At 43.9% G+C, this 26471-nt stretch overlaps 1 protein-coding gene across 1 annotated transcript in view; it reads left to right on the top strand.

Annotated features, from left to right (window-relative positions):
* Nucleotides 1-26471, top strand: part of ERBB4 (erb-b2 receptor tyrosine kinase 4) — a gene marked incomplete at both ends in the record, with an annotated part of 495076 nt that overhangs the window by 320470 nt on the left and 148135 nt on the right. Inside the window, 3 exons of the mRNA XM_079538981.1 lie at nucleotides 2937-3071; nucleotides 18779-18844; nucleotides 24743-24861. Of these exons, the coding sequence (XP_079395107.1) occupies nucleotides 2937-3071; nucleotides 18779-18844; nucleotides 24743-24861 (320 nt within the window). The remainder of the gene's footprint in view (nucleotides 1-2936; nucleotides 3072-18778; nucleotides 18845-24742; nucleotides 24862-26471) is intronic.

Genomic DNA, 26471 nt, shown 5'->3' with positions numbered 1-26471 from the left:
CCTTGCACCATCACCTGCCCCTCGTTTCCTGGAGAGAGCTGGCAGGACACGTGCTTCCATATGCCCTTTTGGAGCTCTGTGCCTTGGAGCAGTATGGGAGCCCACGGGAGACATTTGCAGGCCATGCAGCTCCATTCCGCGCAGCAGGGCTGGGTTTGGATTAATCATTTTCTGGCGTCACACAAAAATTGTGTTACCAGGCAGAAATACTCTCCTCTATAGGATATTTAAAGTACATGCTGCTGTAAGCAGTGCTTGTTCATGCATCTTCAGCAGCCCTTGGCTTTGTTCTTTGCAGGAGAAATAAAGCCCACTGGTGAATGTGTTGTTCTGGCTGCTGTCTGTCCTTGGCAGGGCCCAGCAGGAAGGTTCCTCGTGTTGCACAAAGGAGGAAAAAGCCCTCTTGTGCCTGCCTTCCTGCTCATCTGCGTAGCTGGAGATCCCCGCCTTGCTCCTCCTGTTTATTGTTTAACTTTATCACCCACTTTCGGCGCTGTAAATTAAAAGGAGATGATGACTTTATGATGATGAGTTCATTATACAGTAACTCTTTTGTTTATTGATTGCGTTTGTGCTTCATTTGCTTAACACGTACCAGGGTTTATTAGGTCTTTCCAGGCATTGTTCTTGCTAAGAGAGGGCGCAGAAGCACAGAATGAATCTGCGTTTGTTAATTCAGTGTAGCCAGTACATCTGTGCTGATTTACACGTGCCAAGGACTGCATAAAGAACCATGCAATAGCAAGTGGGGAAAGGGAGGTAGGAGGGGACAGAGTTTAGATCAGACAGAATGGGAGGAGCTGAGCAAAAGAAAGTGAAGCGTGGTCCTGAACTTGGAGTTTATGGCCGTTTAACAGCTGCAAGAGCCCAACTTTGACACTGTTACTCAGGTTTCTTAGCGCCTGGTTGCACGAACAGACCTGTAGACTTGAATCCTGTCACCTATGAGAAACGGTGTGGTTTGGGGCATTTGTCCAGGTTTTGGGGGGCAGGCAGCAGGTATGACAGCCGTTATTCAGTGGTGAGGAAGTCGGTCTATCTTCCATGTTTGCTGTATTTCTCCACAAGTTGAAACTATTAGAAATATTTTCAGAGTGAGGTGGTGCCTGATAGACAAGAATACGTCAAAGTTTCTTGGATCAAGTAGAAAATTTGTTAGGTGTTGTCATGAGCAGATGCTCTAAAAAGCAGAAGTGATGCCAGCAGCAGGTGTTCAGGGGCACCAGCTGATAGTGGCACTATTTGGAGTCATGTGCAAGTGTTTTGGAAGCTATCAGGGTAGATTTCTTCATTTTCCATGGCTTGTTAGATGTTATTTTTAATCAAAATCTGGGCCATTGTGGATTAGCTAATCCTGTGTAGCTGGGACGACACGGAGAAGTCATCAGTAATCATGTTTTCAAGTGTGCTTCTGAGTCCCACTTTTTCCCCCGAGCAGAATTGCTAGCAGATGCTGGATAGCTGTGGGTTTTTTACAGGGATCATAAGAATATCATACAGACAGATCATCTCTATAACTAATCTGGGCTCTTTTCTGTATAAGATTATTATTATTGTTTTTGTTTTTAAGCTCCTTTTCAATGAAAAGCCAAGCTTTCAAATCAGAGCTTTCTGAGAAATAGGTATCAATGCTCTGAACCCATTAATATGGCAGAAGGATGTATTTACAGACGATCCTTTATTTAATACACTCTTCTACTGGGGGCTGCCTCCCCTGCATTGTGTCCTGTGTGCTCTGAAATGTTCAAAGAAAAACGCAGTAACTCCTGGTTGTTTGTCAACGTTAGTATTCCCACTGAGGCTTGTAAGGGCTTTTATGGGAGATGAGGGCTATCAGCACACCTAGTCATTGCCACAGTGCTTGAGATTTCCTCTTAATGTCAGTTTAAGAGGTGTGTCGCTCATGGCTGCGTAGCGCCACTTCATGTCATCGGGAGGTGCCATTAGTGACCAAACCTTCAGCTTTTCTTTGCTGGTTGCAGTCTGACACTAAGTGGTGCAGGAGGCTTCGGCTGCGTTGCTTCTGCTAGCTGGAGTGAAAGATGCAGGGATTTTCCTTTGCTTTGGAAATGCAGGAGCCAGGCTGAGAAGAGAAACAGCTAGAAAGAGAGTTTAGAAGGTTAAATAAAAAGTTACTGTCCCAAAAAGTTACTGTCCCCAGTGCTACTTCTAAACAGCCAGAAGTGCTGAAGTCCTAATTTACCTGCGACTGCTGCCCTGACTTGCTGTATCACTGTGATCTCCTTGGACAGAGGGCTGGGATTCATACAAGAACGTGGAACTCATGGATTTTTTTAAGTAGGTTTTATGACTGAATGTTTGATGAGAATGGAGTCCTAGCGATTTCAAAGGTTGCTGGTGATTCACTGGTACCCAGAATTGTGTGAGGCAGTGCAGAAGAGCTGTGCAGCTGGGCTGGAGAGCTGTATGGCAGGGCAGTGTGCTCAAACACGGTGCTTCTCTAGACATCCTGACAATTCAACCCTCCTTACTTACTCTAGGATGAGAGTATTCTTACCTTTGGGGGGGCACATCAGCTTATTCTGTGCTTTAAGTGTCCATATGTGTTAAAGAAATGCGGCGTAATGTGACTGCTTGTGTGTTTTGAAGTCAGTTAAGTCTTGGGATTTATTTTACCCGTGAATAACAGTACTCTTAAACACCTGAATACACTGGAACAGCACAGAAAACCCAGTCAGCAAGCTATCAGCTGCGTGCCTGTCTTCATCAGGCTACTTCTGACTGTAAATAAATGGTTCCTGTTTGCAAATGCTGTATGCTATTTACCATCCCGTTTTCAGTGTTAGAGGAGGTAACAGTGTGAATTTTCATGTTTGAATTCTGTGCCCTCTCTCTCCCCTGCACAAAGCAGCAGTGAACTTAATTAGCTGTGTGCCTGAAGCCTTACAACTATGTTCTCTTGTTCTTTTGTGCAGAAATACTGAATGGAGGGGTGTATGTTGGCCAGAACAAATTTCTTTGCTTCGCAGACACCATTCATTGGCAGGATATCGTGCGTAACCCCTGGGCCTCCAACTTCACTTTGGTTCCAACGAATGGCAGCTCAGGATGTAAGTACCAGTTTGATTCTTGGTCTTGTCATCAGCACAGACACAGTATAAATATAACCACAAGTTTGTCCCTGGTCCTCTGTTATGGAGAATTACATTTGTAATTTTTCCCTTTCCACTGCATTCTTCAAAGTTTGTATGATACTTGTAAGAACACAGCCTAATCTTAAAAACACTGTATCCGTAGAGAGCATTTGTGAACATCATGCATTTTTTTGAGTTTTTTTTTCTCATGTGCTTTCTCTCTTGTGCATTTTCTTTTATTTCTGTTTATTTCTAATGCCGCTATGCTGCCACGGAAGCAGAGACATTATTGTTTGCTTTGGAATTATTCCTGCTGCTTAGTCTGGTCCTCGAGTCACAATGTTCTGCCTATGGCATCACAATTAGCTGCTGGAGTAATTATGGTACAGGCTCACAGATATTCTCACTTGAAATAAGAAAGGAAGCTGAAAGAAATAGCTCTCCTGTTATCTTGTGTGTACCTGTGAATAAACAGAATTTGCAAAGAGTGGGGTGGTCTTCACAACATCACCAGTATCTCTGGGTTTAGTATGCTCTTTGTTCTAATGCTCTCATTTTCAAGCTTGTCTATATATTTTCATTAATCTGACCTGTTTTTCCAGTTCTCTTCCCCAGAGTTACTCACCTTTAGATGGTTCTTGAAGCAGTAATGAGTTGTAGTGGATTCATCAGCGATGCAGTGATACTAAGTGTTCAAGTGAAATACTTCCTACTATAGGAAAGTGTTCTCCAGATGCATACCATGCTCATAGGCAGTACTCTTAGAAGTACTGAGACTGAAATTCAGGTATAGGCTGGGAGGAATCGATCTGAATTCAGGACTGATTCCAGAAGGGACGTTGTTCTGGGCATTCTGGATACAGGGCCGTTCTGGATCACTTGCTACATCCTAGGGTGTCCAGCATGAATGTATAAATCACCGATTGCTTCCTTAGCTTCTGCAGCAGCCAAGAAATACCTTAAATTCTTTAGCTGCACGTTAAGAATTCTGAAAACAAACCAACAAACAGTCTCTGGACAAAGACTATTTGACCCAGTTCCCTAATTTTAAGCACCAATTCGTTTCTAACAGTTTGTGTTGCAGTTGTTTTCTGTTAAGGGCAGCTTGCTTTTATGTGTCTCACCTGTACGCTCAAGGAAAGAGCACAGCTACTTGAGACTCAGCTTCCTGTGGGAGCCTGCCAAACTCCTCTGGTCCTCATCTGCCAGCTCCAGAGCTGAGGCTCAGCTCCTCTGCCTTCTGGCTGCAAACCTGACATAGTTGCAACACAGCCAGCTCCCTTATTTGCGTATTAAAAAGCTCATCACTGGCAGTGATCAGTTCTGAGCAGAAGTGATAAGACCTTAGAAGGTTAGGGAATGCCTGTACCCTTCTATGAATCATTACTTCAGCACAAAAGAGACTTGGTTGTTTTTCTGTTGTGTTCTGTTGTTGGGCTTTCTTATAACCTTTGCCAGCTCTTCCAGAAAATGCTTTTGCAATAGTAAGGCAATAAGCTCATCTAAAAAAGCTGCCAACATCAGTACTATCCCTCTGAGAAAGGGAGTATGTTACCCTGGTAGTTTACTAAAGAATTAAGGCAAGTTATTGGTGCTGGTTGAGAAAACAAAATGAACACTGAATTATAACCCTAGAATGGAAATCTCTGTGGAGCATCGTTATGTGAGGGCACGTGCTTCTCCTATTTGGCTCATACGTCACTTTTCAGACTCTGCAAAGCCGTGTGGGTGCTTGCTGGGCTCAGCCTTACTGTTTTTCCACTGCTGCAAATGGTACTCAGAGCATCACGTAGACTTTGGTACTCTTCTACAGAGACTATGAGTCATGTGCTTTGGATCCAGAATATATTTTTACTATTTATTTTACATGAATGTATTACATTGCCTGAAGTCTCAGGTGCCTCTATCAAATGCAAATCTTGACTAAGTCCACTGGAACTTAGTGAGTACACGTTGCTCAGCGTTACTGAGAATACACAAAGTGCCAAAGATATCAGGAAGGCCCTCTGGGACTCTCTGTCAGAATATCTTGAAAAAAATGAATGTTTTTTACTGCTTATCTGAATACTTCCAAAGGAGAGGGAAAAGGTCTGTCAGAGCAGCTGTGTCAGTGTGTGAATGTAAATCTGCCAAATGTGCTGTGTCGAGCTCCACTGAGTCAGTACTAGCAGGAATTTAGGGAAGTCTGTGTAAAGGTGTTATGTAAGATGGGGTGGGTGGATTGAGCTGTGTGACATGTATGGCTCTGACTTGCAGGGGCAGAAGGAGAGCATCTGCCCCAGGAATGGTTAGGGCTCTTGCACTGTGACCGCCTCAGCATCCTCCCTGGCAGAGAAGGTTGTAGGACCAAGAAAATGCTGAATGCCATAAGCTTCAGAACCAGATACTTATTGCTTTGAGCAGGCCCGAAACCCTCAGCCCTGGGTTTCAGCATCACTAGCTTTGCTTCCAACCACTGGTAGCTGACATGAAGTCTTCCTTGAGGCCCTACAGAACACAGGCCCCCCTGTGTTCAGAAATGCCCGTTGTGCAGCACTTAACACGTTACCAGCTGTACTGCAGCAGGTATGGGCTCCTCCATCCTTACCCTCGGTGCACAGGCCCGTGTTGCAAAGCGCTGGTGCTGCTCTCCTCCCCAGTCACACACAGCAGCTTAGAGTGGTCCCACTTCACGGAGGAGGGCACATGCAGGTCTCCGTGCTGCTCCACAGCAATCAGCAGATGAAGGAGACAAAAGGGTAGAATGAAATGAAAACGCTTTGAAATAGAAATAGAGCTGGATCTGCCAGCTCTGTGCATATCTCCTCATTTACATCAGTGCTTGATGGAAGAGGCCGGTGCACTCCCTGGATGCTGCTCTTGTGATTCCCTTTGTCTCAGGCTTTCACTGCCATATCAGCGTTAAGAAAGCAGTTGAAAAGGCCGTAGTATCTTAACTACTGTAATAGAAGTGCTGCAGATGTGTGAATCCTGAATGCTGCTTCTCCTTTTTCTTTAGCCTGGAATGTATTCTACCCGTTGCTTCATGCTCTGATCAAATGCATGCAGAAAAGCTCTTGTTGGAAGCCTTTGGTTTACACACCCATACCACTATGATGAGCACAGTTAGTGGCTGTGGGTGTAGTGCTCTATGTGTACTGCTGCCATGCAATCAGCACGTGCACCAGGGAGCCTGCATGCTTCAGCTGTGTGAGGGCAGATACCTCTACACCTGGCATTCTGATTCATATGGTGAAATAATACACTATTGACTATTTGCACAGCGTTTTCTTACTTGTCTCTTGTAGATGAAACTTCTACAATGATTTGTAATTGAAAATAGTCTTCTCTTCCACGTACCTGTAATCTCAAAAGTGCTTAACTGGGGAACTAAGTTGTCCATCTAGGTGTATATTACTCAGTTTGTTTCTCCTGTGCTAAAAGTCTATCTTCTCTCCTTCTAAAAACAAGCCACAAATACAGGCATTAGCTTAGCTGTGCAAGAACTTGTTCCCTTGTTGCCACATCCATGTTGGATTTGGTCTCCATTACATAGGTAGAGGCCTGCCCTTCAGAGCTGGAAACCCAAGGTACAGCTCCCAGTAAGAAATAAAACAGGGAATAGGATCAGTCTTGTCTAAAATGACTCTACATTGGTAGGACTCCTCCTCTCTGGTCAGCTGGAGGTTAAGTGCAGTGCGTCTGTAAGGCTGACTGCTTTCATCTGTGCCTTCCGTGTCCTCAGCCACCCCTTGATGTGATGGGAGCCCCCATGTGCCTGCTGCAGGTTCTTACAAGGCACTCTTAAATCAGATTTTTCAGTGGAGCTTTGCTTTGGAAGTTTTGTTTGGCAGGAAAGCCTTAAGGGTTTGAATGGCTGAGCTGAGGTCACTGTGTGCAGCAAATAGCGTAGATTCAAATAATCAACAGTGCGTTTAAAAGTGCTGAAATCTATGGATGCATATTCATGATGGAACTGGGAACTTTGGGTAATAAAGGTTCAAAGATTACTTGCTGTTTTCAAGGGTGAAAAGAAAAAAAAAAAAAAAAAGCTGCTGTTTAACAAATGATTCAGAAGAAATACTAGACAGAAGTTAACTAGTGCCCAGCTCCAGCTGAATTCACAGCACTGAGCACCTGTTGAAGTCTTGTCCTGAGCTGGAGTTTGTGCTCAGACCCTGTAGTGCGCTGAGATCCACAGTACATTTTTCAAGCTCTGGTTGCTTATTGTTCCTAACGTGGTACTTCTCTGTTTAATTGCAGCTGGTAATGTAAAGCTGCAGTTTCTGAGCTAAGCAGTAGTTCTGCATTCTTGCCATGAAGCATGGGAAGAAAAGGCTTAGTCTTCAACTGCGTACCCGTGCTTCAATGAATCCCGCAATGTGTTTGAGGAGAACACTTCTTTCAAGTTTCTTCTCTCTCTTTTACGTATTGATTCATAGGTTTCTTAAGGGCAAAAGAAACCTTTATACACCGCTAGCTCTGATGTCCTTCACTCCAGTGCCCCAAAGTACCTCCCACTTGCCTGGCACTGAGTCAGTACCATTCTGAAGCACAGCTTGCCACCCCTCCTGGCCCCTTGTGGAGGTGTTGGCCATACCTCAGGGAGCTTGTTACCTCTCTGCTGCTAGAAGAAATAATGCTAGGTGCCTTTATTTCTGATTTGAACACAGGTGCTGTCGCCTGTTACATATTCTTCAGCTAGCTGCAAGAGCTCTCGAGTACCCTGCATTTTCTCCCCGCAGCAGTGGGATGCACAGTGTAATCAGCTCACCTCTTGATGCGATTTTCATAAGCTAAATAGACAGAGGGTCTCGTGGCTCGCACTGTGAGGCTTTGCTTTGCAGCTCTTGAATAATTTCAATTGCTCTTCAATGTAAAATATTTCTCCATGTTCTTTCAGAATGGGAAAAGCAAAGTGTTTCAGCCGTAACTCTATAAAAGTGAAAATTGTATCCTTTGTGTTGAAGCTTCACGTGAGGAACCTGGTAATCAATCTGTTTTGACATCCGTGTGTTTCAGCAGTCTCTGTTTTCCAGAAAATGAAGCGTGCACAACTGAACTGTGCAGTCCTGCAGTTGGCTGTCAGAAAGATGCTTGGTGTGAGGGATCAGCACACAGCCAGCCCAGCTGTCTCTGTGCTGCTGCTGCCCTGCACTGTCATCTGCTGGGGTTTCAGGCTTCCTGTCACCTGCCTATTCTATTGCCTGAGGTTTGGAAATAGTTTCTAAACTTTTGTCTGTTGACAAGCATCAGTCCTGCGATGATCCCTGGGGAACCACAACCCTGCTGTGCTGTAATAGCTCTTACTTCCAGCTGCTTTGGGGAAGCTCTCAATTAGCGGGTTCTTAATGCATTTTTCAAGTGTTTCATTCATGTTGAAACATACAGACAAATCTAATTGTTTACCATTCAGACCGTGCTTTGCGTTTTACTTAAAGCAATAGAAGATGAACTAGCCAGTGCCATGGTGTCCTACGAAGTCAGCTCTCAGTTGTCCAGCAGCAAACAGTTCACATTGGGATTGGCTGTAACAGGATGCACGTACTTGGATGGGGTTGAGCTGTTTGACATATTCATCTCTGCACAGTATGCATGCATTCAGTTGATTTGAACCAGCGCTGACGCCTTATTTTTTTATTGCTCTTTTACTCTGTGACTCTCTGTGAGCTGCTACCTACCCTATTACCTCTACTGTTTACCTCATACAGTTTCTAAAAGGATACTTCTTAAAAATATTGCAGAAATTTTAACAGTTTGGCAAAAACTTAGCTTAATAAAGCTGTTTCTTTATGTCAGCCTACTTTAAGGGCTGATGGTAACCCCAATTTAATACAAGCTCTGGTTAAATCCAACCTTGATTAAATACCACCTTAGCAGTGGCCTTGTATTGTTCCCAGGGCACAGTGGCTCACTGGTGGTATTGATAGGTGCAGTATTGTCTGGGATTTTGTACTTAGGTCAAACCGTGGGATATTTATTCTGCAGTAATTACGTGATAGTTACGGCTACCTCAGATCCTTGCAGTCTCTCCCAAAGGTCCCACCTTCCACAAGTTCTCAGTGATGTTGGGGCTAAGTTATGCCAGCTGTTGCGTGTGCACACCAGTGCTTCCAAGCGGATTCTCCTAAACACTCTTGTGCAGGACTCGACCTCATTCACTACCAGTGGAAAGTCACCTGGTGAGCTGAGGAGCCAGGTAGCAGTGTGGTAGCAAGGATGGAGTGACTAAACTTTAGACTAAGTTTGCTGAAAGCACTAAGTTGGAAGGAGCTATTGACTTGATCAAAGGTGGGGAAGCCATGCAGAAAGATCTAGACAAATTAGAGAGCTGGGCAATCACCAGCTACATCAAGTTTAACAAGAGCTAGAGCTGGATTCTACACCTGGAAAGGAGCAACCCTGGCTATCCATATTCACCCTAGACTGGGGGATAAGTTGCTGGAAAGCAGCTGTGCTGAGAGGGATCTGGGGGTCGTGGCCTCAAGCTGCTGGAGCTCAAGAAGCATTTGACAGTGCTCTCAGCCATATGATTCTTAAGGGTCCTTTCCGACTCAGGATACTCTGTGTGTCTTTTCCTTGGGTGGCACTGCAAAAAATGCCATCGGTTAGCAAAGACTCATGAGAGCTGAATGTGTTGTGGATTTAAGAACGTGGAGAGCTTTCCTTTAGACCGGAGGGTGCCTCCTTTTCAGGTGGAACAGTAAACAGTGAACATGTGTCAGTCAGAACCAGTGGTACCCAGACACATGTGAGCTGACTGTCTTCTGTCCTATTATCTTGCAAGGTATTTTGTTCTTGGAAGCACAATAGTTCTGCCCTAAAAAGCTCCACAATAACAGCAGTGTTTCTGTATTCTGGCTGAAGAAAAGAAGGAAAGTGACTAATTCACTCTTGAAGCCAACTTTCAGAATAGCTGGTGTATCATTTTTGGTGTACGTGTCAATTGGAAACTACCTACGGAGAAAATGGCATTCCAGAAAGTATGTGCTGAAGGCATTTGTTATTGCAGAGCTGGTTAAATTATAACCTTTCATTGAGGTGATGACTTGAAGTTCAGTTAACATTTTAAATACACGTTTGGAGAGCAGCGAGGAGGGCCTCCACGTGGAGACAGTCCTTAATGCATTCCCTGCACGGGTGTCACTGGGGCAAAGCCAGCAGCAAAAGCTGTTCTTTAGCATCCTGTGAAAGCTTCTTTGGTGTGGAACACATCAGGTGCTCGCCATGTGACGTTTCAGCAGCAGCTGCAATTTCATGAAAATCTCACTTGGAAATGAAATTTAAATTGGAGACGTCCAGCAAGTTCTGCCACTTCTTGATCGGTTTGTATGGAAGCTGCTCGTCCTACCATTAAGGAGTCTCGTCAGGACAGATGTTTCTTACTTACCTGGAAATGAAAGACAAGTACAGTAACAGAAGTAATTTATTTTAAAGGATAGTTTTTGCTGGGTTATGTAACTGAAGATGGAGGAATACAGGAAATTCAGGGCTCGTTCTGCCTTGCTGCTCTGTTTGTAGGTGATGGTAATGCTTTTCCTCGACTCCCAGCAGTGTTTTGAATAAAGGGAATCAGTTTAGTTTCCTAATAAATAACTTCAGCCAGTGTTTTCAGAAGGGATTTGTCAATTGGTAAATGTCCTTGAGACAGATTTGAAAGGCATGCAGACCTGGCTTTTAATGGAAATACGCTGCCTCTAACAGCTGAGTTCATGGAATAAGAAGTGCAGGTATACCTGGCTAATGCCCCTAGATAATGCTGGGAGGACACAAGTCCTTAAGCTGCTAGAGCCTAATCCGGGGATCTAGCATAGGAACTGCTGCAAAGCCAGGGATCTTAGGGTGTCATGGGCACAGAGAGGACAGGATGGGAAAAGCCAGCATTGATGATCCCCATAGAAGCTCTGAAATGGGCATCTCCCTGCATTGAAAATTACTCAAAAAAAATAAAAGCTCCCCAACCAACTCCATCTCTGATACAGTTCTGTCCTGTTCTAATGTCTTCCTTTCTTCTGACAGAAGCTGTGGGGAGAAAGTCATCCCTCTGGTGGGCCAGTGTCCCAGGCTCTTGTGTAAAAATACTACAGCGTGGTACTTGCTCTGTAACTGCAGAACTGAAGCCGTGCTCCACATTATAGTTTGTGTCAACTCCTGGTAAATGCTTATCTTTTAAAGGCAACCTGTGTGTGTATAATGTATTAGTGTGCACCACCTGCTCATAAGCAGATTGGTGTTTAAGCACTATGTTACACAAGGGGGAGACTTTCAGCGTAAGTGAAAGCATCCCTTTCCATTATAAGCAGCTTGCTTCATCACAAACACCGGTGTTTCTTGAAAGTAGGAAATAAAGCCCAAATACTCCAAATATTTAAAACAGTCTAATTGAACGGTAATTGGCAGATTTGTAGTGGGTGGGTGGGTGGAATGGCTCTTTCACAGCAAGCCGCAGCTGCTCTAGCTAGCTGCCTTTGAAGAGCTGCTTAGGGAAGGAGAAGGAAAAGAAAGACTGAAAAATCAGCTGCTTAATTGCATCTAGTTGTTCTTGAAGCTGCTGCGTGCCTCCACCCTTTGGAAGCTGGGCTGCTGCTCGCTCTGCAGGGTGCAAGCTTTGCCTCACTGTGCTGAGGGGCATCTGTGGGCAGACTGCTCCAAAGCACGCGGGTATGGGGTTTGCAAGTTGTCTGGTACAAATGGGTGCGTACGGTGTTGGACCTCATTCCGAGTTTGCTGCATTATATCCATGTGACACAAGGTCCACGGGGTCACCTCTGTGCAGATCTCTGATAGCTGGAGATTATCTTGGAAATTGCACTCTGAAATCTGTTTGCATGATTATTTTCAGTGGATATTTGTGGACTGCAAAACACTGAATGTAAATAGCAGAGTACATACCCAAGCATTGTTTTCCAGCAGAGAAAGGGCCTCTTTTGTCCAGTTATTGTTTTGTAATAATCACTTCTGTTTGGGCAGCCAGAGATCCATTTTGAATAAGCAGTTATATCTGAATAAGCGTATTATGACACTTACCCAGAGTTTGTTCAAAACTGGACTCTAAATTTCGTGGGAATGAAGAAATTCTCTCTGGGATTTCCACTTAGTTGACTCAGAATTGGTTAAAATGTCAGCACACCCAGCCAGACTCTGGAAATATTGCATGGCATCGAGAAGAAGTACAATGAATTTTATAAGCCTCTTCGATTCCAACTTTCCAATTCCTTTCTCTGTGGTTATTACTTTGTTTAAAAAATGAAAATTGTATGGCCCTCTGTTCAAACTTTATTACTGCTTTGGCAGCATTACTAGAACATTAGTAGAGGGCATTATTTTGATTTATGTGGTATTGACTTAGTTGATCTGTTTGAGGAGTGGAGGAGTTGGTATTAAACAAGCACTTGAACATCTCTACGTTTGGCATTTACTTTTCAACGTGTCTTTGAGTTGGCTGAGCACCTCCTTTGAAAAGTTCTCTAGCAGCACACAGATTTCCCTCCTGGGCTTACACGCAGTGCTCAGAAAAGGCACCTGATGGACCGTGCCATCTCCTCTGCTGCAGGGGAAAGGCCCAGTAAGTAACGGCCCTGTGTTTGAAGGGAGCTGGGGCTGTTGGTCTGCATGCTTTAAGGCTGGCCCAGATGAGGCAGAGAGTTCCATTTCCATCCCACATAGCTCAGGTCCTGCTGCATGTGTGCATGACTGTGCAGTTGTCCGTGGCTCGCAGAGGGCGATGCACTTCGTTAGTAGTAATGATTTCAAGGGGGGATTCCTGGGGGTTTCTTGCTCCTGATGAGCCTGCCAAGCAGCAGGTATAACTTGACCTCTATCCTTTTTGCTTTCTGGCTGTGTCTCCCAATTTGCTCGGGATCCCTACGTGTGTGTTCAGAAATGCATTTGATGCTGATTGGAACTAATTCACCACCACAGTGGGGGGGAATTGGGCCGCACAGCTCTGTGCTAACAGCTATAAGCGGTGATAATTAATAGCTCCTAATTGCTTAATCAGTGTAAAGTTTTACACTATATCATATGCGAAGGTTTTTATGTTCTGTGGGTGAGCAAGCCACCAATTAATGCATCAAGTCGTACAGCCTTACCAGTGCTGTCAGTTCCAGGCAGAGAAAAATAGCTAGTGTCTTCATTACCCCCCTCAGGTCCCTTTCTGCACTCGTTCCTGTGGCCTGAAGACATTTTTCTGTAGCAGCTGAAGTAACATTACAGAGCACTTGCTATCAGCTCACAGCTGTCAGTGATAAATACGAATTCACTGGCCTGAGCCCGTTCAGTGCTGCTGACATGCTCTTCTTGGCTTTCCATTTATTCCTTTACCTCTGGTGGCCAATCTCTCTTAAAATCAAAAGTGCCTGCCACCAGCGTGTCTGCTGATACTCTGTAATTTCAGAACGCTCAACAGATTCCCAGTCCCCTACGTGCACGAGCACTGTCTCTGCCACGCATTACTCATGGAAATGCATCCCCTTTGGCTGTTAGTTTTTGTTTGCTCTGGTGTTGGTTGGCGTTTATCTCCACTCCCTCCGCCCTGCCTCTCCCTCACGCTGTCCCCAGATCTTTCCCTTTGCTTTCAGTGCCTATCTCTTCATTTTGTAGACCTGTCTCCCACGCCAGGTTCTTTGCAGCTGCCTGTGTCCCAGTCCCTCTCCGTTTGTGTCTCTTTTCCTATCTGCTGAGGAAGATCGGGGGATGATAGGAGTGCTGGACGAGGCTGGATGGCAGACTTGGAAGTCCTTATTGGAAACAGTCGTTAGCAGAAGTTTGCTTTCACCTCAGCTATTTTCCACAGCAGCAGTGATAATTTCAGTGCCACGTACAGCTTGTTAGAGAAAAGCCTTGATTTGACTGTATTTTATTATCCCGTGTTGGAAAACTGTTTGGTGGTAACATCCTGAGGTTAGCTGATCTGAAATCGGCTAAACATCACAGTTCAGTGGCAGTACAGGATTGGGCCCTTAGATTTCTATGTCCTATATGCTTATATGGAGAGGAGGAGGAAATGAGCTCTAGTGTTCCTATCAATGCTCCCTTCTCTTACAGGAGGCTATACTTTCTCTTGCAGGGTAAATCTCTTCTGCTGTAAAAGAAGGAAATCCTGAAAAGTGTGAGGGCCTCTGATGGCTAGCACAGGGCTGGTAGAAAAGGCAGAATTTTAACTTAAAGAAGTGTGAATGAATGAGCGTGTGATGATAGGAATTGCCAGACAAGGACACCGAAGGCATTACAGCCTGATAAAGGCAGAACAATCCATCATAACAATGGTGGCTTTAATTCCCACTAATGCTGTGCTGTGGTGTTTGAATTATATTTTGATTGCGTTTTATTTTCCTGGACCATAAAGTTAAGTCTTGAGCATCCTTTTGGCATTGCTAGCGTTATTGCAGGAGAGAAGTTTTTTAGGTTGAGGATGAGTTTAAACGAAGAAGCTAATAAATGATTTATGGATTTTTTGATAGTTAATCAATTATTTTAGACTGTTAGACAAGCAAAGAGCTTCCTTATAACCATGCCTTGTAACCATCAAAGCCTCTGTTTTTGGCTGTGTTTATTTGCACTTCAGTATTGGTATGCTACAGATGGGCTAGCGTTTATTAATGATTTATTAACCTGGTAGAAGCCATCCACAAATGCAGGCTTTGGACAAAGGGAGATGTTTCTTCTCCTGTTTCTGCTTTCCTTCCCCTGCTGAGAGGGGTCTGCTTATGGCAGCTGGGATAGCTGATGGGGAAGAAGCAGCATTCTCCATACTACAGTGAGCTTAGAGCTAAGAGGAAGACTTCATTTTTCTTGTCTTGTCACTAACTTAATCCTCTGCGGTTTTACTGTTCCTGAAATAATAATGTCAGTCTGGAGACAAAGGAAAGCCCTTCTCAATTCTCAGGAAAGCACAAGGATAAAGTAACCTTGGTCTTTCCCAGCCTAGCGAGCAAGCTCTTCCTGCCTGTGACTTTCTCCATTCAGCAGAGCAGAGGCATCTTCCACAAAGAAAAACCTACTGTGGATGTTATGGCAGTAGTACTCTGCACCAGGCTCCTTCATGAAGATAAGTGTTTTGGCCTAGGGAGATGAGCCCAGGAGACAAGGCATTGGTTTTCCACATGGAGTTTGCCTGAGCAAAACTAATTCTCATCCTCCTGTGGAAATCTGCCCTTTCTAAGTTTGGATTTCATAACAAACTCTGTAAAAATTATGTAAGCCTCCTTTTAACTCCTTCCCTCCTCCTCTGCATTCTAATGAATAAAATGTCATCATCTTTTCAAAGCAGTTCTACTATTCCAGAGCAGAAATATACTGTAGCATCACTTCTGCATGGGGGGCAGGAGGCTGTTCCAGGTTCTTCCTTTCCATATGTCACTTCTAAAGAAGATAAGCCCTTTGGCTGATGTGTGTTCACTAACGTGCAGGAATTCAGCAGGGCGACAAGGTTGCATTTATAGAGCCCACTGGAAGTATTTCTTTGGGCATATCTCAATTAATTCTTAAATCATTCTTTGATTACAAGAAGAATATACATAATGCATAGTTGCAGGTGGACTTGTGCTCGTTTGGGCTGCTCTGTTAGTGCTGAGTGTTCCTAGGTTCATCTGGCTACAATTTAGACTTCATTTTGCTCTTGGTATCTTGATGCCAGAGGCCAGTGCCGGTAGTAACAGGAAGGAGTTCCCTCTTTTTATTGGCTGTTGCCTCAGAGCAAAAGGAAGAACACTTCTGCAGTGTCGTGGCTTGCTTTTTCATTATTACTTATTTCTCTTAAACACTGCTGATGTATGTTGGTAGGTTTTGGTGTATTTTAGAGACACAAAGAACAAAAAAAAAATCTGTCTTATGCCAAGAATGATTTGATAAGTTTTTCTCAAATCTGTGTTGGCTCACTGCAGTCTAAAAGAAATCTGTATGGAAAGAACTGTGGGCAGTAGCGCAGTAGCAGGACTTCATCAAGCTCTTGGCCAATTGATTTATTATAGTTTAAGGCTGACATACAGATCTGATCATGCGAGCTGTTCTCCCATCAACGTTCCTTACACTCTGGGCTGCTTATATTGACTTCCGTGGGACTGTTTTTGTGTTAAGATTTACAGAGCTGATCCTTAATGGGTTGCAATCTGTCCTTATTACAGTGGGAAAACCAGGTGGAATACTGAGTCATGGGAGGGCAGAATCTTGACCAGTTCATACTGAGAGCAAACAAACTCATCTTTCTTTTTAAAGCAAGAAACCAAGACAGACACAATGTTTGGAGTTCGGTTCTTGTTTTTAATTCTCAGTCTATTTGACCTTCAAAGGACATGTAATAATGTGATTCAGAAGTGTGCTGCCTACCAGCTTGGCTGCTAGTTTTTGCCTGTGCAGTTGAGAAAGGTGAAAACAATGAAGCAGAGACTTTGAGTTCCCAATGAAAAAACGGAAAACTGGCAGCCTTTTCTTGCTATTTTGTTAAATATCTCTATTTAAATGCAAATGATCATCTGACACTGTCAAACAAAGTCATGTATCAGGAAGCAGGCATGCAAGTTAAGAAAAAAATTAAATTATTTTTGAAGATGCTGGATCACTTTTATTTCCAGGAGTAGCAGTATTGGCTGAGCATGTTTTTAGTTGCGTAGCAAGGGTCAGCTCAGCGCTGAGGAATTTCAAATCTGAAGGTTTTTATTTTAAGTGTAGCTTGTGCAGTAGTATAGGAGGTCTCTCTACCTAGAGGGCACTTGGAGGGATGATGGAAGTATTTTCTGTGCTATCTCCCTGCCCATATTGTGGTGGAAAGCCCAGTGCCTGTGGCAGGATTCAGAAGGGGGCTGAAGTCAGGAATGGAAAGGGGCAGAAATGGCCAAACCGGTTCCTTCTTCTGCCTCAGACAGGGAGCTGTGAGCAGGCTGTGCCGTGCTTTACACTGTGTCCAGCTGCAAGACCTTTCCCCCTGAACTCCAAAGCCCTAGAGCTAGACTGACGTGAGCTCTGACCAGAGGCAAGCATTAGGCATAAATCTCCTGTCCTTGGGTTTCAGTTCCTCCTTTGCTTCCTCCATCAGTGACGCTCCAGCAAGGACTGAGCTAAGGCAGATGCAGAAAGGTTATCTGAACATGCATCCATCCTTCTGCCCGCTTGTACTTTTGGTCAGTCTTTATAAAATGCGTTGGGTTTTTTTTTTCCGTCAAGGTGTGTGCCAAAACCAGGAAACAAATTGTACCTTCCCAGTTGCCTGTTGAATGTTCTTCCTTGGATTTGCTGTGTACCTTACCCATTCTATTCTTATAAATCAATATGGATGTGTTAGCTTACTGCGCAGGGCTCCAGTAGCCTCTTAATAATCATAATAATTGTTATTACTGATTAAAGTTGCATAATTCATGCCAGATGGAGTCCCCTCCCCATCAGCCAGAACGAGTTTGCATTATGTAGTTATAGAATATTTCTGATCTAAATAAACAGATGGCAGAATGTGACAGCAAATTATGTGCTGGTGATGTCAGCAACAACTCTCCCCTGGTATAATTGCTTTAAATGAACACAAGTGCAGCTCGGAGCTGGTAGCTTTAACAAGGTAGTTGGCATACAGTGTGTAATTACTGCACAGCATAATCAATGGATCATCAGTGATATGCAAAAGAACTGGTGTTAGAAAAGCAGCAACATGAAGTCCAACTTGATGCTGCTCTGACAGTGGTTTTACTCAACTGTGGAACATCCTGTGTGTGTATGCTGCCAGCAGAGGAGTGGTGTTTTCTTTTGGGTTGACCCAGCCTTAGCTGAGAGACACTGCGTTTTCTCCAGCGTTGGCTCCCAAGTCAGAGTATGTGGAAAGCACTTGATACTGTGCAGGGTGTAATAGAGCAGCTGCCATTAGCACAGCAGCAAAAGGTTCCTGAAGGCTTTGGTAAGCCTGTGGATCGAGTTCAAGGTGGGAATTCACTTCATAGATTTTTGGCAGTATTCGGTGATGAATCCGGGTTTAATCAAAGGTAAGGCCAGGTTACTGCAGTCAGAAGAGCAGTGGGAAAGCTCCTGCCCTTCAGGAGGCAGAAGGAGTTGTCCATTCCCTGGCCGGGTCCAGATGGGAGCTGCAGGATGAGGTGTCCCTTCGCTCACCATCAGAGCTGGCATGGGACTGTCCGAGTGCTGACTCAGGTAATGAAACCTACAGCTGGAGAACGTGCCAGTCCTTCTGCCTGCTTTCTGTTTCTTTGCACAGCGGGTAGTAGCTAGCCGTGAAAGGGAGGGCTTGAATTCAACAGTGCAGGATTTCAGTCCTGATTTACTGTGTAATGTTTGTGAAGACTGTGCAAGCTTTCAGGAGGGAGGTTTGGCTTTTGATCGCTTGTCTTCAAAGTTTACTGCCTCATTGTTCAGTTGAAATTGAACACAAGATGAGATGGGTATTTGCTCAGTCATCCTTTGTACCATGGAGGAATGAGCGAGTCTTATCTAGGGTGCACAGAGAACGGCTCCAGGTGATGAAATTGTTCCTCATCTTATGCTGCCCTTTTGGTTTTAAAATGTCTCCATCATATTTAGCAGACCAAGGGATTTAGAGTATGAAGTACCCGGACAGGTCTGACACCAATTCTGGTTATTTATCTGGGCTTCCTAAGGACACTGTCTCAACCTTCATAAAGCATAAAAACCCTCCAAAGGCAAGATGGACCCTTCCGTTTAACTGAAGCCACATCTCTCATCTCTTCCCATTTCTTTCTCTCCTAAAGGTGGTCGATGCCACAAGTCCTGCACAGGCCGATGCTGGGGACCCACAGAGAATCACTGCCAGACCTGTAAGTAAGCCTGACTCTCAGGGCTGAAAAATGAAAAGGATCCTATGTTTTTTTCAATTGTGGAGAGATACTGTATGTTCTCCTTCGCGCAGCTCTAAAATATTTCAGGGTTTTTTTCTGTAGGTTTTTACCAACTGATGTTCTTATTTTCTCTCCCATGCGAATTTATGTTTTTCTTTCCTCTCCTGTGCTTTCTACAAATGCTCAAGCTAACGTGAATTCTGTTTTCACTTCCTGGTGGCAACATGGAGCGTGGCTCCGGGGGATGTTGATGGGTATTTTGGAATACACTGAAATGAATTGGAATAGAAGAATCTACTAGGCAGATTCAGAGATCTTTAATGATGGCCTGACACTGGAAAGTTGCTAATACCAGAATACTGTTAATTTCACTGGGAGCGTTAGTTATCTTGTAGAATTGTTCTCTTTATAATAACTCAGAGTGTAGTTGAGTTATACTGAAAGAGAATAATGATTTTTTTTTTTTTTTTGTAAGGGAAGTAATAAGTGAAGGGCTGTTCACAGTGTCTGTCCTCTTGAATTCAGAGAGCATTAAAATGAGTAAGAAAGAAGAACGTGTTGAGAGAGTTTCTTCCTTGCATGCTTCCAGTTTCCCCAGAAAGGCAGTAAGGAGCTGTAAGTGCAGTCAAAATATTACCAAATAGAAAAGAAGAGAAAATCGAGAGCTTTTCCTACAAGTTCTTCCTTTTTTTTTTTCCTCTTGTGGGAATAGAAATGTTCTTTACATTTTCTTTCTATCAAACTTAAGATGATAGAAATTGGTTGGGTTTACTGGAGTTAACGAAGTGGTTGCTGATACCTCCCTGAAGTGAGCACAGCTCTGGCCATTGCTCGCTTCCTTGGCTTTGTGGTAGGTGGGATTAAATGCAAGCACACCAGCTAACTATTTGATCTTAGGTTAGCCCAACGTCGTCTGTCCTTTTTGTTGGAACTATTAGAAACAGTGCAACCATACCTTTTTTCCTATATTTTTTTTTCTTCTTTTTTTCCCCCGCAATAACTGGAGCAATAAATTGTAGGAAGTAAGAAATGGTAAATAGTTTGACTTGAATGGTTTAGGAGTGAGCACGATCAGGAAATCCTGTCCAACCTGTCTGTGGCATCACTAAGGGTACAGCCAACAGATGTGCGTGCACAGAGATGTTCTGCCCCACAGGAGGGTGCTTGTTCAGCTGCATCACTTGATGCTGCTGGCAAAGTTGATGGCAGTTGTAGTTCTCCTAAAGCTTACATGTTCACGTCTTACTATTTCACATTGAACTTCATTCGTGGGTGTGAATCAATTTGTTTTGAGACAGGTTGCAGGAATAGCCGTATAATGAAGCATATTCTTGTTTGTCCGAATTGAGCTCGCACATCTCCTCTCTGTGCTGGTGGCCTTTGTGAATGCTGCAAAGAAGTTGCTGCAGAGAACACTCGTTATGTCAGGGTTATGTACTCAAGTACGTAGAGCAAAGGGACAGAACCCTAGCTGCCCGCAAGGGTTTTATATCACAGCCAGATTAGAATTAATTGATGGTGCTTCATTAGGCCTGTTTATCTATCTCTGTTATTCTCCCCAGCAGAGGTAGACTTATTTGGGCATCATGTAGTTATGTCATCAGAGGACACTGTAAAACCCTGGCACTTACATTGTATAAGGGCAACCTGGTCCTGGCTCAGGCCTTTCTTCCAGCCAGCAAAGGCTCCAGCCTCCTTAGCATTGGACAGGCCAGCTGGACTCTGTGGATGTTCAAGTAGGATCGGCTCCCATGATCTCAACCTGCACAAAGCACTGCTCTCAGATAAGTGAGCTGATTTGGTGGATTAATGTAGTAATACCAGGGAGAGCAAAACTTATCTGCAGTGTTGTGGAGTCTGGAGCTTAGCAGAGCTGCACGGTAGGTTTGCTCCCAGAGTGACAGCTCTCTTTTCCTTCACAGTGACTGCCCTCTCGTCTAAACAGAGGGGATAGGCTAAGGCAGGACCACGGATTCAAAATAATTAACTATGGGTAGGCACACGTTATCTGAGTTCCAGGCAGATGCACAGATCACACGTTTCTAATTTGAAAGAACTACTTTACATCCTTTTGCCTGGAAGCACACTGTCAGCATAGTTCCCTGCGTTCTCCTATGGTCAGAGATAGAGCGTGAGGTCAGGGTGGCACAGAGAACACATACAACCAAAAATTAGCTCCTAAGTGGAAAGCAGGACTGAACAGAAAGGCTGACTTTTGGGCTGGCAGCGAGCAGTTCTTTTCTGCAGCTATGCAAAACTTGTTCTTCTGAAAAAACCATCTGAAACAAAGAATATGAATAGGAACTCATAAAAACCCAAGTGGTGTTAAGCTTTCGCTGCCTTCATTTCTGACTTTAAAAGACATGCCTGGCTTTCAGTATCATTAACGACACAAGCTGGAGATGAGATGAGTGGTATCAAACATTGCGTTTACCTTCACCTGGTCACCTTGGGGATAGGCATCTTTAGGAGAGCATTCAGCAGTACTGCTTCCCAGTGTCAAACTGTTTTGTTCGTCTGCAGCAGCTTGTCTGCATTTAATAATTTCACTTTTTTATGCACTCACTGAAGCAAAAAATTCTAATGAGCCCCCTTCCCAAGATAAGATTTAAATTATTCTCCTGGGAAAAGGATAAAAAAAAAAAGAAAGATCTTAATCCCTGTCTTTCATTTCAAACTACATATGGGGGAAAAAATAATAATATCCTTTTGTTTTTGTGTGAATATCATCTACCTGTCTTCTTATGTTGCCTTCCAGCTATGTCTCTCTATACGTATGTCTCTCTATCTGAAACGCCACCTGCATCTAGCTCTGTCCTCATGTCTCTAAATGTGACAAGAAAACTTACGTATTGAAGAAGGCTATTAATGGGAAATCGTAAATGAGCTGTTCCAGCAGGAGTTGGATAATTTCAGGGTAGTGTTTTATGCAGTTAACGATCCATTTTTCTTTTATAATTAAAAACTAGTAAATATTAATCTGAAACAAAAACTACAGAGTATTCTTTCTCTCCGTGTCATGAAAGGCTGATGTGGCGTAGCATAAAAAACATCTGTTTTTCACCTAGTGTTGGGCATTTGCTATAAAGAATGTAAACCACTTAAACGTAAGAACAAAAGCATTTGGAAGTTACTGGTCAATTTTTCTAATCTGTGCTTGGACTATTACTGTTTTTGCTGTTGATTTCTTTTTGGAGTATTTGTTTCATCTCCATATGAGAAGAAATTGCAACTTTTATAAACGAAATGTATTATTTTATTAAAATGACAGATTATGCATTTTGTCCTAGAGGGATGTAACCGAAGGAGAAGAATTCCAATTAAAATACAAGCCCACTAAGGGAATGCAAAGAAGGGGAAAAGCCTTTAAATCAAACTCTAAACACAAACATTCAGCAAATGTGCAACTCTGTGTGACTGTGTGTGTGTACAGGAGCTTGGCCTGGGCATAATTGTGTTTATACAGTCTTTGTGCAGCTGATGTTGCTGAGAAAAAAGAAGGTGCAGATGCAGTAAGTACCCAATTAGAGCAGCAAAAGGCAGGCGGGAGCCTGGTGGGGGAGAAAGAAAGAGCTGAATCGGCAGCTTAGATCAATCAGGGTAACCTAGCATTTTTGCTTGGAGACAGCATCTTTAATTAAAATCCTTGTATTTCACTAATAACTTTGCATGTTCGTAAGACTTTTTCATTGATTTCACTTTCTTCCCCTTTTTCCCTTCATAGATTTATAGTGCCCCGACATAATTAAAGATGAAGGGAAACAATAAAAGGGGCCGATTAATTGTGCACGCACGGGAAGTGCCCGTTCCACCCCACGCCTCACACAGTGTTTTGCTATTAGAGTGAAATACCAGTGAAGATTGACAGTCAGCATTCTGCTCACCCCCCAGGAACCAGCTCCAATGCGTGGCACATTTTGTCAAGACCACGAGCATGACACCATTAGAACAGCTGCAGGAACTGAACTGTTGAGCTGTTACTGGAATCTGAACAGCCAGATGGTTTCAGGACTTCTAACGATAGCGTGGTATTTGTTTTGTCCTGGGGAAGCACCTTTGCTGTGAGCTGCCTTGAGTGAGTCCTTCAGAAGATTGGGTCTCTTTTGCTAAGATGTTTTCTTTCTGTCTGCCTGCGTGGTGCCACAGAGGTTCTCTGACAGCTCCTCCTCAGAGCTGGGCCCTCAGCAGCAGCTGTAATGCAAATACGGCATGCAGGGGATAATAAGGTATGCTGTGGCCTTTTCCTACAATGAAATGTTGGCATTTCTGTTGGCACTGTTTGCTTTCCCAGTAAAAGAAACATAACAGAAACAATTAGGGAAGAACAGCAACAAGCCTTGGCTGCAACTGTAGATTTTGCAGGCTGCTTTATAACTTTCTAGCCCTCAGGAGAGCTCAAACCATGCCCTAATCTGAGCAGCTCCATAGGGGCCGCATTCAACCAGTGCCCTATCGGAAGCGGGGAAGCACTTTCTGAAGTCACAGTGCTGAAAGAGGCTGTGCTCCTCCACGTCAGTCCTGGTGCTCCTGCGTGTCATTGATTTTTGGGAGGAAGCATACTCTGGAATGGCTTGCAGCTGAGGCTCTTCTTTTTGCTCTTTTAACACCCTGCTAGGAGCCTTCTCCACAGAGCAGCACGGCTGTGCGTCCTGGTGGGCATCGTGGTTCCCAGCAGCAGCTGGCCCTCGGGGGATGAAATGATAATTGAGCTCATTAGGTAGCTCGGACTAATTTTCTGCACAGAGGTGCTGTGCACCAAGACTTCCCAGATGTAAGCACAGCATTAAATTGCAGTGGAGCGGCGGCAGACAGGAATGCTTTTTATCAGCATCCCGCTGGTAAGCGGCTGAGCTGTGCCACCGTGTCCCCTCCTTTTTAGTTGAGACTGTTAATTATATCTGCCTGAAATTTGCCTCCTAAGCTGTGGGCCTCTAGTGCAATTAAAGAAAAAGCAAAAATCTGTAAGCCTGCAAGGTGGGATCGGTGGGTGCTGTTGAGGGAAGCAAGTTTTGCTTTCTCTGTCCTCTCGAATAGAGAAGTAATGAAATGCTTTCAGCAAAATAATTAGCAGAGGTTAATTACAGAAGTGCAACAATTTCTGCTCCTTATCAAGACAGCTGACGGCATGTCTTCCTCACATTCTGTCGGTGGTGGTTGGTATAATCCTGCAGAAAACTTTAGTTGTTTCTTCTGTAAAATAAAGTCTGAGGCTATAGCTGCAGTGAGGGAGATATTCCACCTGTTGACCGTTCTTTGCCCAAGACTAAGCCCTGTTGTGTGGTTCCACTCAAATTGCTATGCTTGCTGGTTGGTACAGTTGTATGCCTGTGAATGAAGGCTAGGTTGTTACTAGGAAAAAAGTGAGCAGTAATTCCAGATGTGCTCCAGCCTGAAGGTCGTACTCTGTTCTGTTACCTCATTGCCTATTTCTGAAATGGGTTGCCAGCAATAACAGTTTTTGGCTCTCAATTTCGGCATACTTAGCCTTGCAGTTCTTCACAGGGTAAAGCTGATTCAGAACAGGTGGGCTCTGCTGTTACTTTGTCATTTGTTGTTGTTGCTCCATGTCCATCCGTGAGCTGTTTGTAAAACTGCAGTAATTTGAAATTAGTTTTCCACCTGATTTTTCCGAGTGTACATGTCGCTAAAAGACGAGAAAGGAAGAATTTGATGCAGTGCTGTGTTGTTGAAGATACCATCGAGATATCCTGCAAGGAAACGGTTACTAGTTGAAAAAATTACCTTAAACCTTAGTTTAGTGGATTGTATTTTTTTTTACAGTATGTGGTTGTTCGGCTTGTTTTCCTCAGCGTGCAGCTGAAGAGCTGTCTCCTCAGTTCTGATTCTGACACGATCGTTTTTCCTTCCTTCTCCTAGTAACAAAGACAGTGTGTGCAGAGCAGTGTGATGGACGGTGCTACGGGCCCTACGTCAGCGACTGCTGCCACCGGGAGTGCGCTGGAGGCTGTTCCGGACCCAAAGACACTGATTGCTTTGTATGTGTGAGACTTCTCATTTTTCTTCTTCCTGCCAGACACAGTGCGTGTTTTTAGTGCTTTAACCCATGAAACTCACAGTTTTGCCCCTCTGAATGCATTGCATGCACGTTCCCGGATTTTGATTCTTAACATTTAATGTTTTTATATTGGCATCACTTATCTGCTTAATATTACCCATTAGCAGATTTGAGATTTGTAAATACAGATTGGGAAACGTTAACATGGTAATCTCTGTGATTTTTATCTTTTGCTTTTCTATAATTTTTTTGGAGGTGATAGGGAATTTTCAGATGTATTTATCATTACACTCGAGTATGGCTTTTATTACTGCACAACGCGCTTTTTATTTGGAAGTCAGGATTACAATTTAGCTTCTTCATGAAAGATGTTCCCTATTACTGCCAGACAGGATTTAAACACAGCTTTTTTACTAACCATACTAGGAAGGAAAGCGGTTCTCAAAATATTCTACCTCAAATGTATTCTGCTACATATTCTTAAGATGAAAGGACAGAAGAAGACATTTTTTTTGGTACATGCAGACCTTTAGCCAAATTTGTCTCATTTGTACTACGTATTAGTAACAGTGTAAACAGCTTCAGCCACCAACACTGATTTCAAAAAACATACAGCTCGTTGCTCTGTGCTGCAGAGGCAAGTTTTGCTGATGTTTTCAAGGGCAGCAAACCTAGACCAAAGGAAGCTTAGAATTAGAATTAGAATGTGCTCAAAGAAGTGGATTTTCAGAGATACCCAAGTAATGGAGGGGATGAATACCAGTCAACTTGGGTGAGCTCCTCTTGAAACCTGCCAGGCGGTATTGAAAAGAGAGATCTATGCTATGTTAAAGCACATGCAAGATGAGGAGATGATCTGAGTCAGCCAGCATGGCTTCATCGAGGGCAGATCGTGTCTGACCAGTCTGATGGCCTTCTGTGATGGAATGGTAGCACCGATGGACAAAAGGGCAACTGATGTCGTGTACCTGAACTTGTGCAGGACATTTGACATGGTCCCACACTGTCTCCTTATCTTTAAATTGGGATGATGTGGATTTGAAGGCTGGACTATTAGGTGGATAAATAATTGATCGGGTGGTCATAGCCAGAGGGCTTGTTGTCAATGGCTGTGTGTCCAGGTGGAGGCTTGTGATGACTGGTGTCCCCTAGGGATCTCTCTTGGGGCAGACATTCTTCAATGTTCTTTACCAGTGACCTAGACAGTGTGATATTGCACCCTCAGGAAATGTGTAGAAAACACCAAGCGGAGTGGTCCAGTCAATTCAGAGAAGGAAGGATGGTGTGGGCAGGCATGAGGAATGGGCCCCTATGAACCAAATGAGATCCAACAAGGCCAAATGCAAAGTGTTGCACTTGGGTCAGGACAGTCCCAGATCTGCATATAGACTGGGAGAAGTCTTTGACAGCAGCTCTGTGGTGAAGATCACAGGGGTCCCAAGAGAATGAGAAGCTGATGTGAGCCAGCAGTGTTCTCTTGCAGCTTGGAAGTCCAGCTGTATCCTGGGCTCTTTCTAGAGAGAGATGGCCAGCAGAGCAACAGAGGTGATTGTTCCTCTCTACTCTGCTTTCACGAGGCCCTGTTGTGAA

The sequence above is a fragment of the Tetrao urogallus genome, assembly GCF_951394365.1.
Source record: "Tetrao urogallus genome assembly, chromosome: 8".
Lineage (NCBI taxonomy): Eukaryota > Metazoa > Chordata > Aves > Galliformes > Phasianidae > Tetrao > Tetrao urogallus.
The sequence above is the reverse complement of the archived record's forward strand: the minus strand, read 5'-3'. Positions and strand labels throughout refer to the sequence as shown.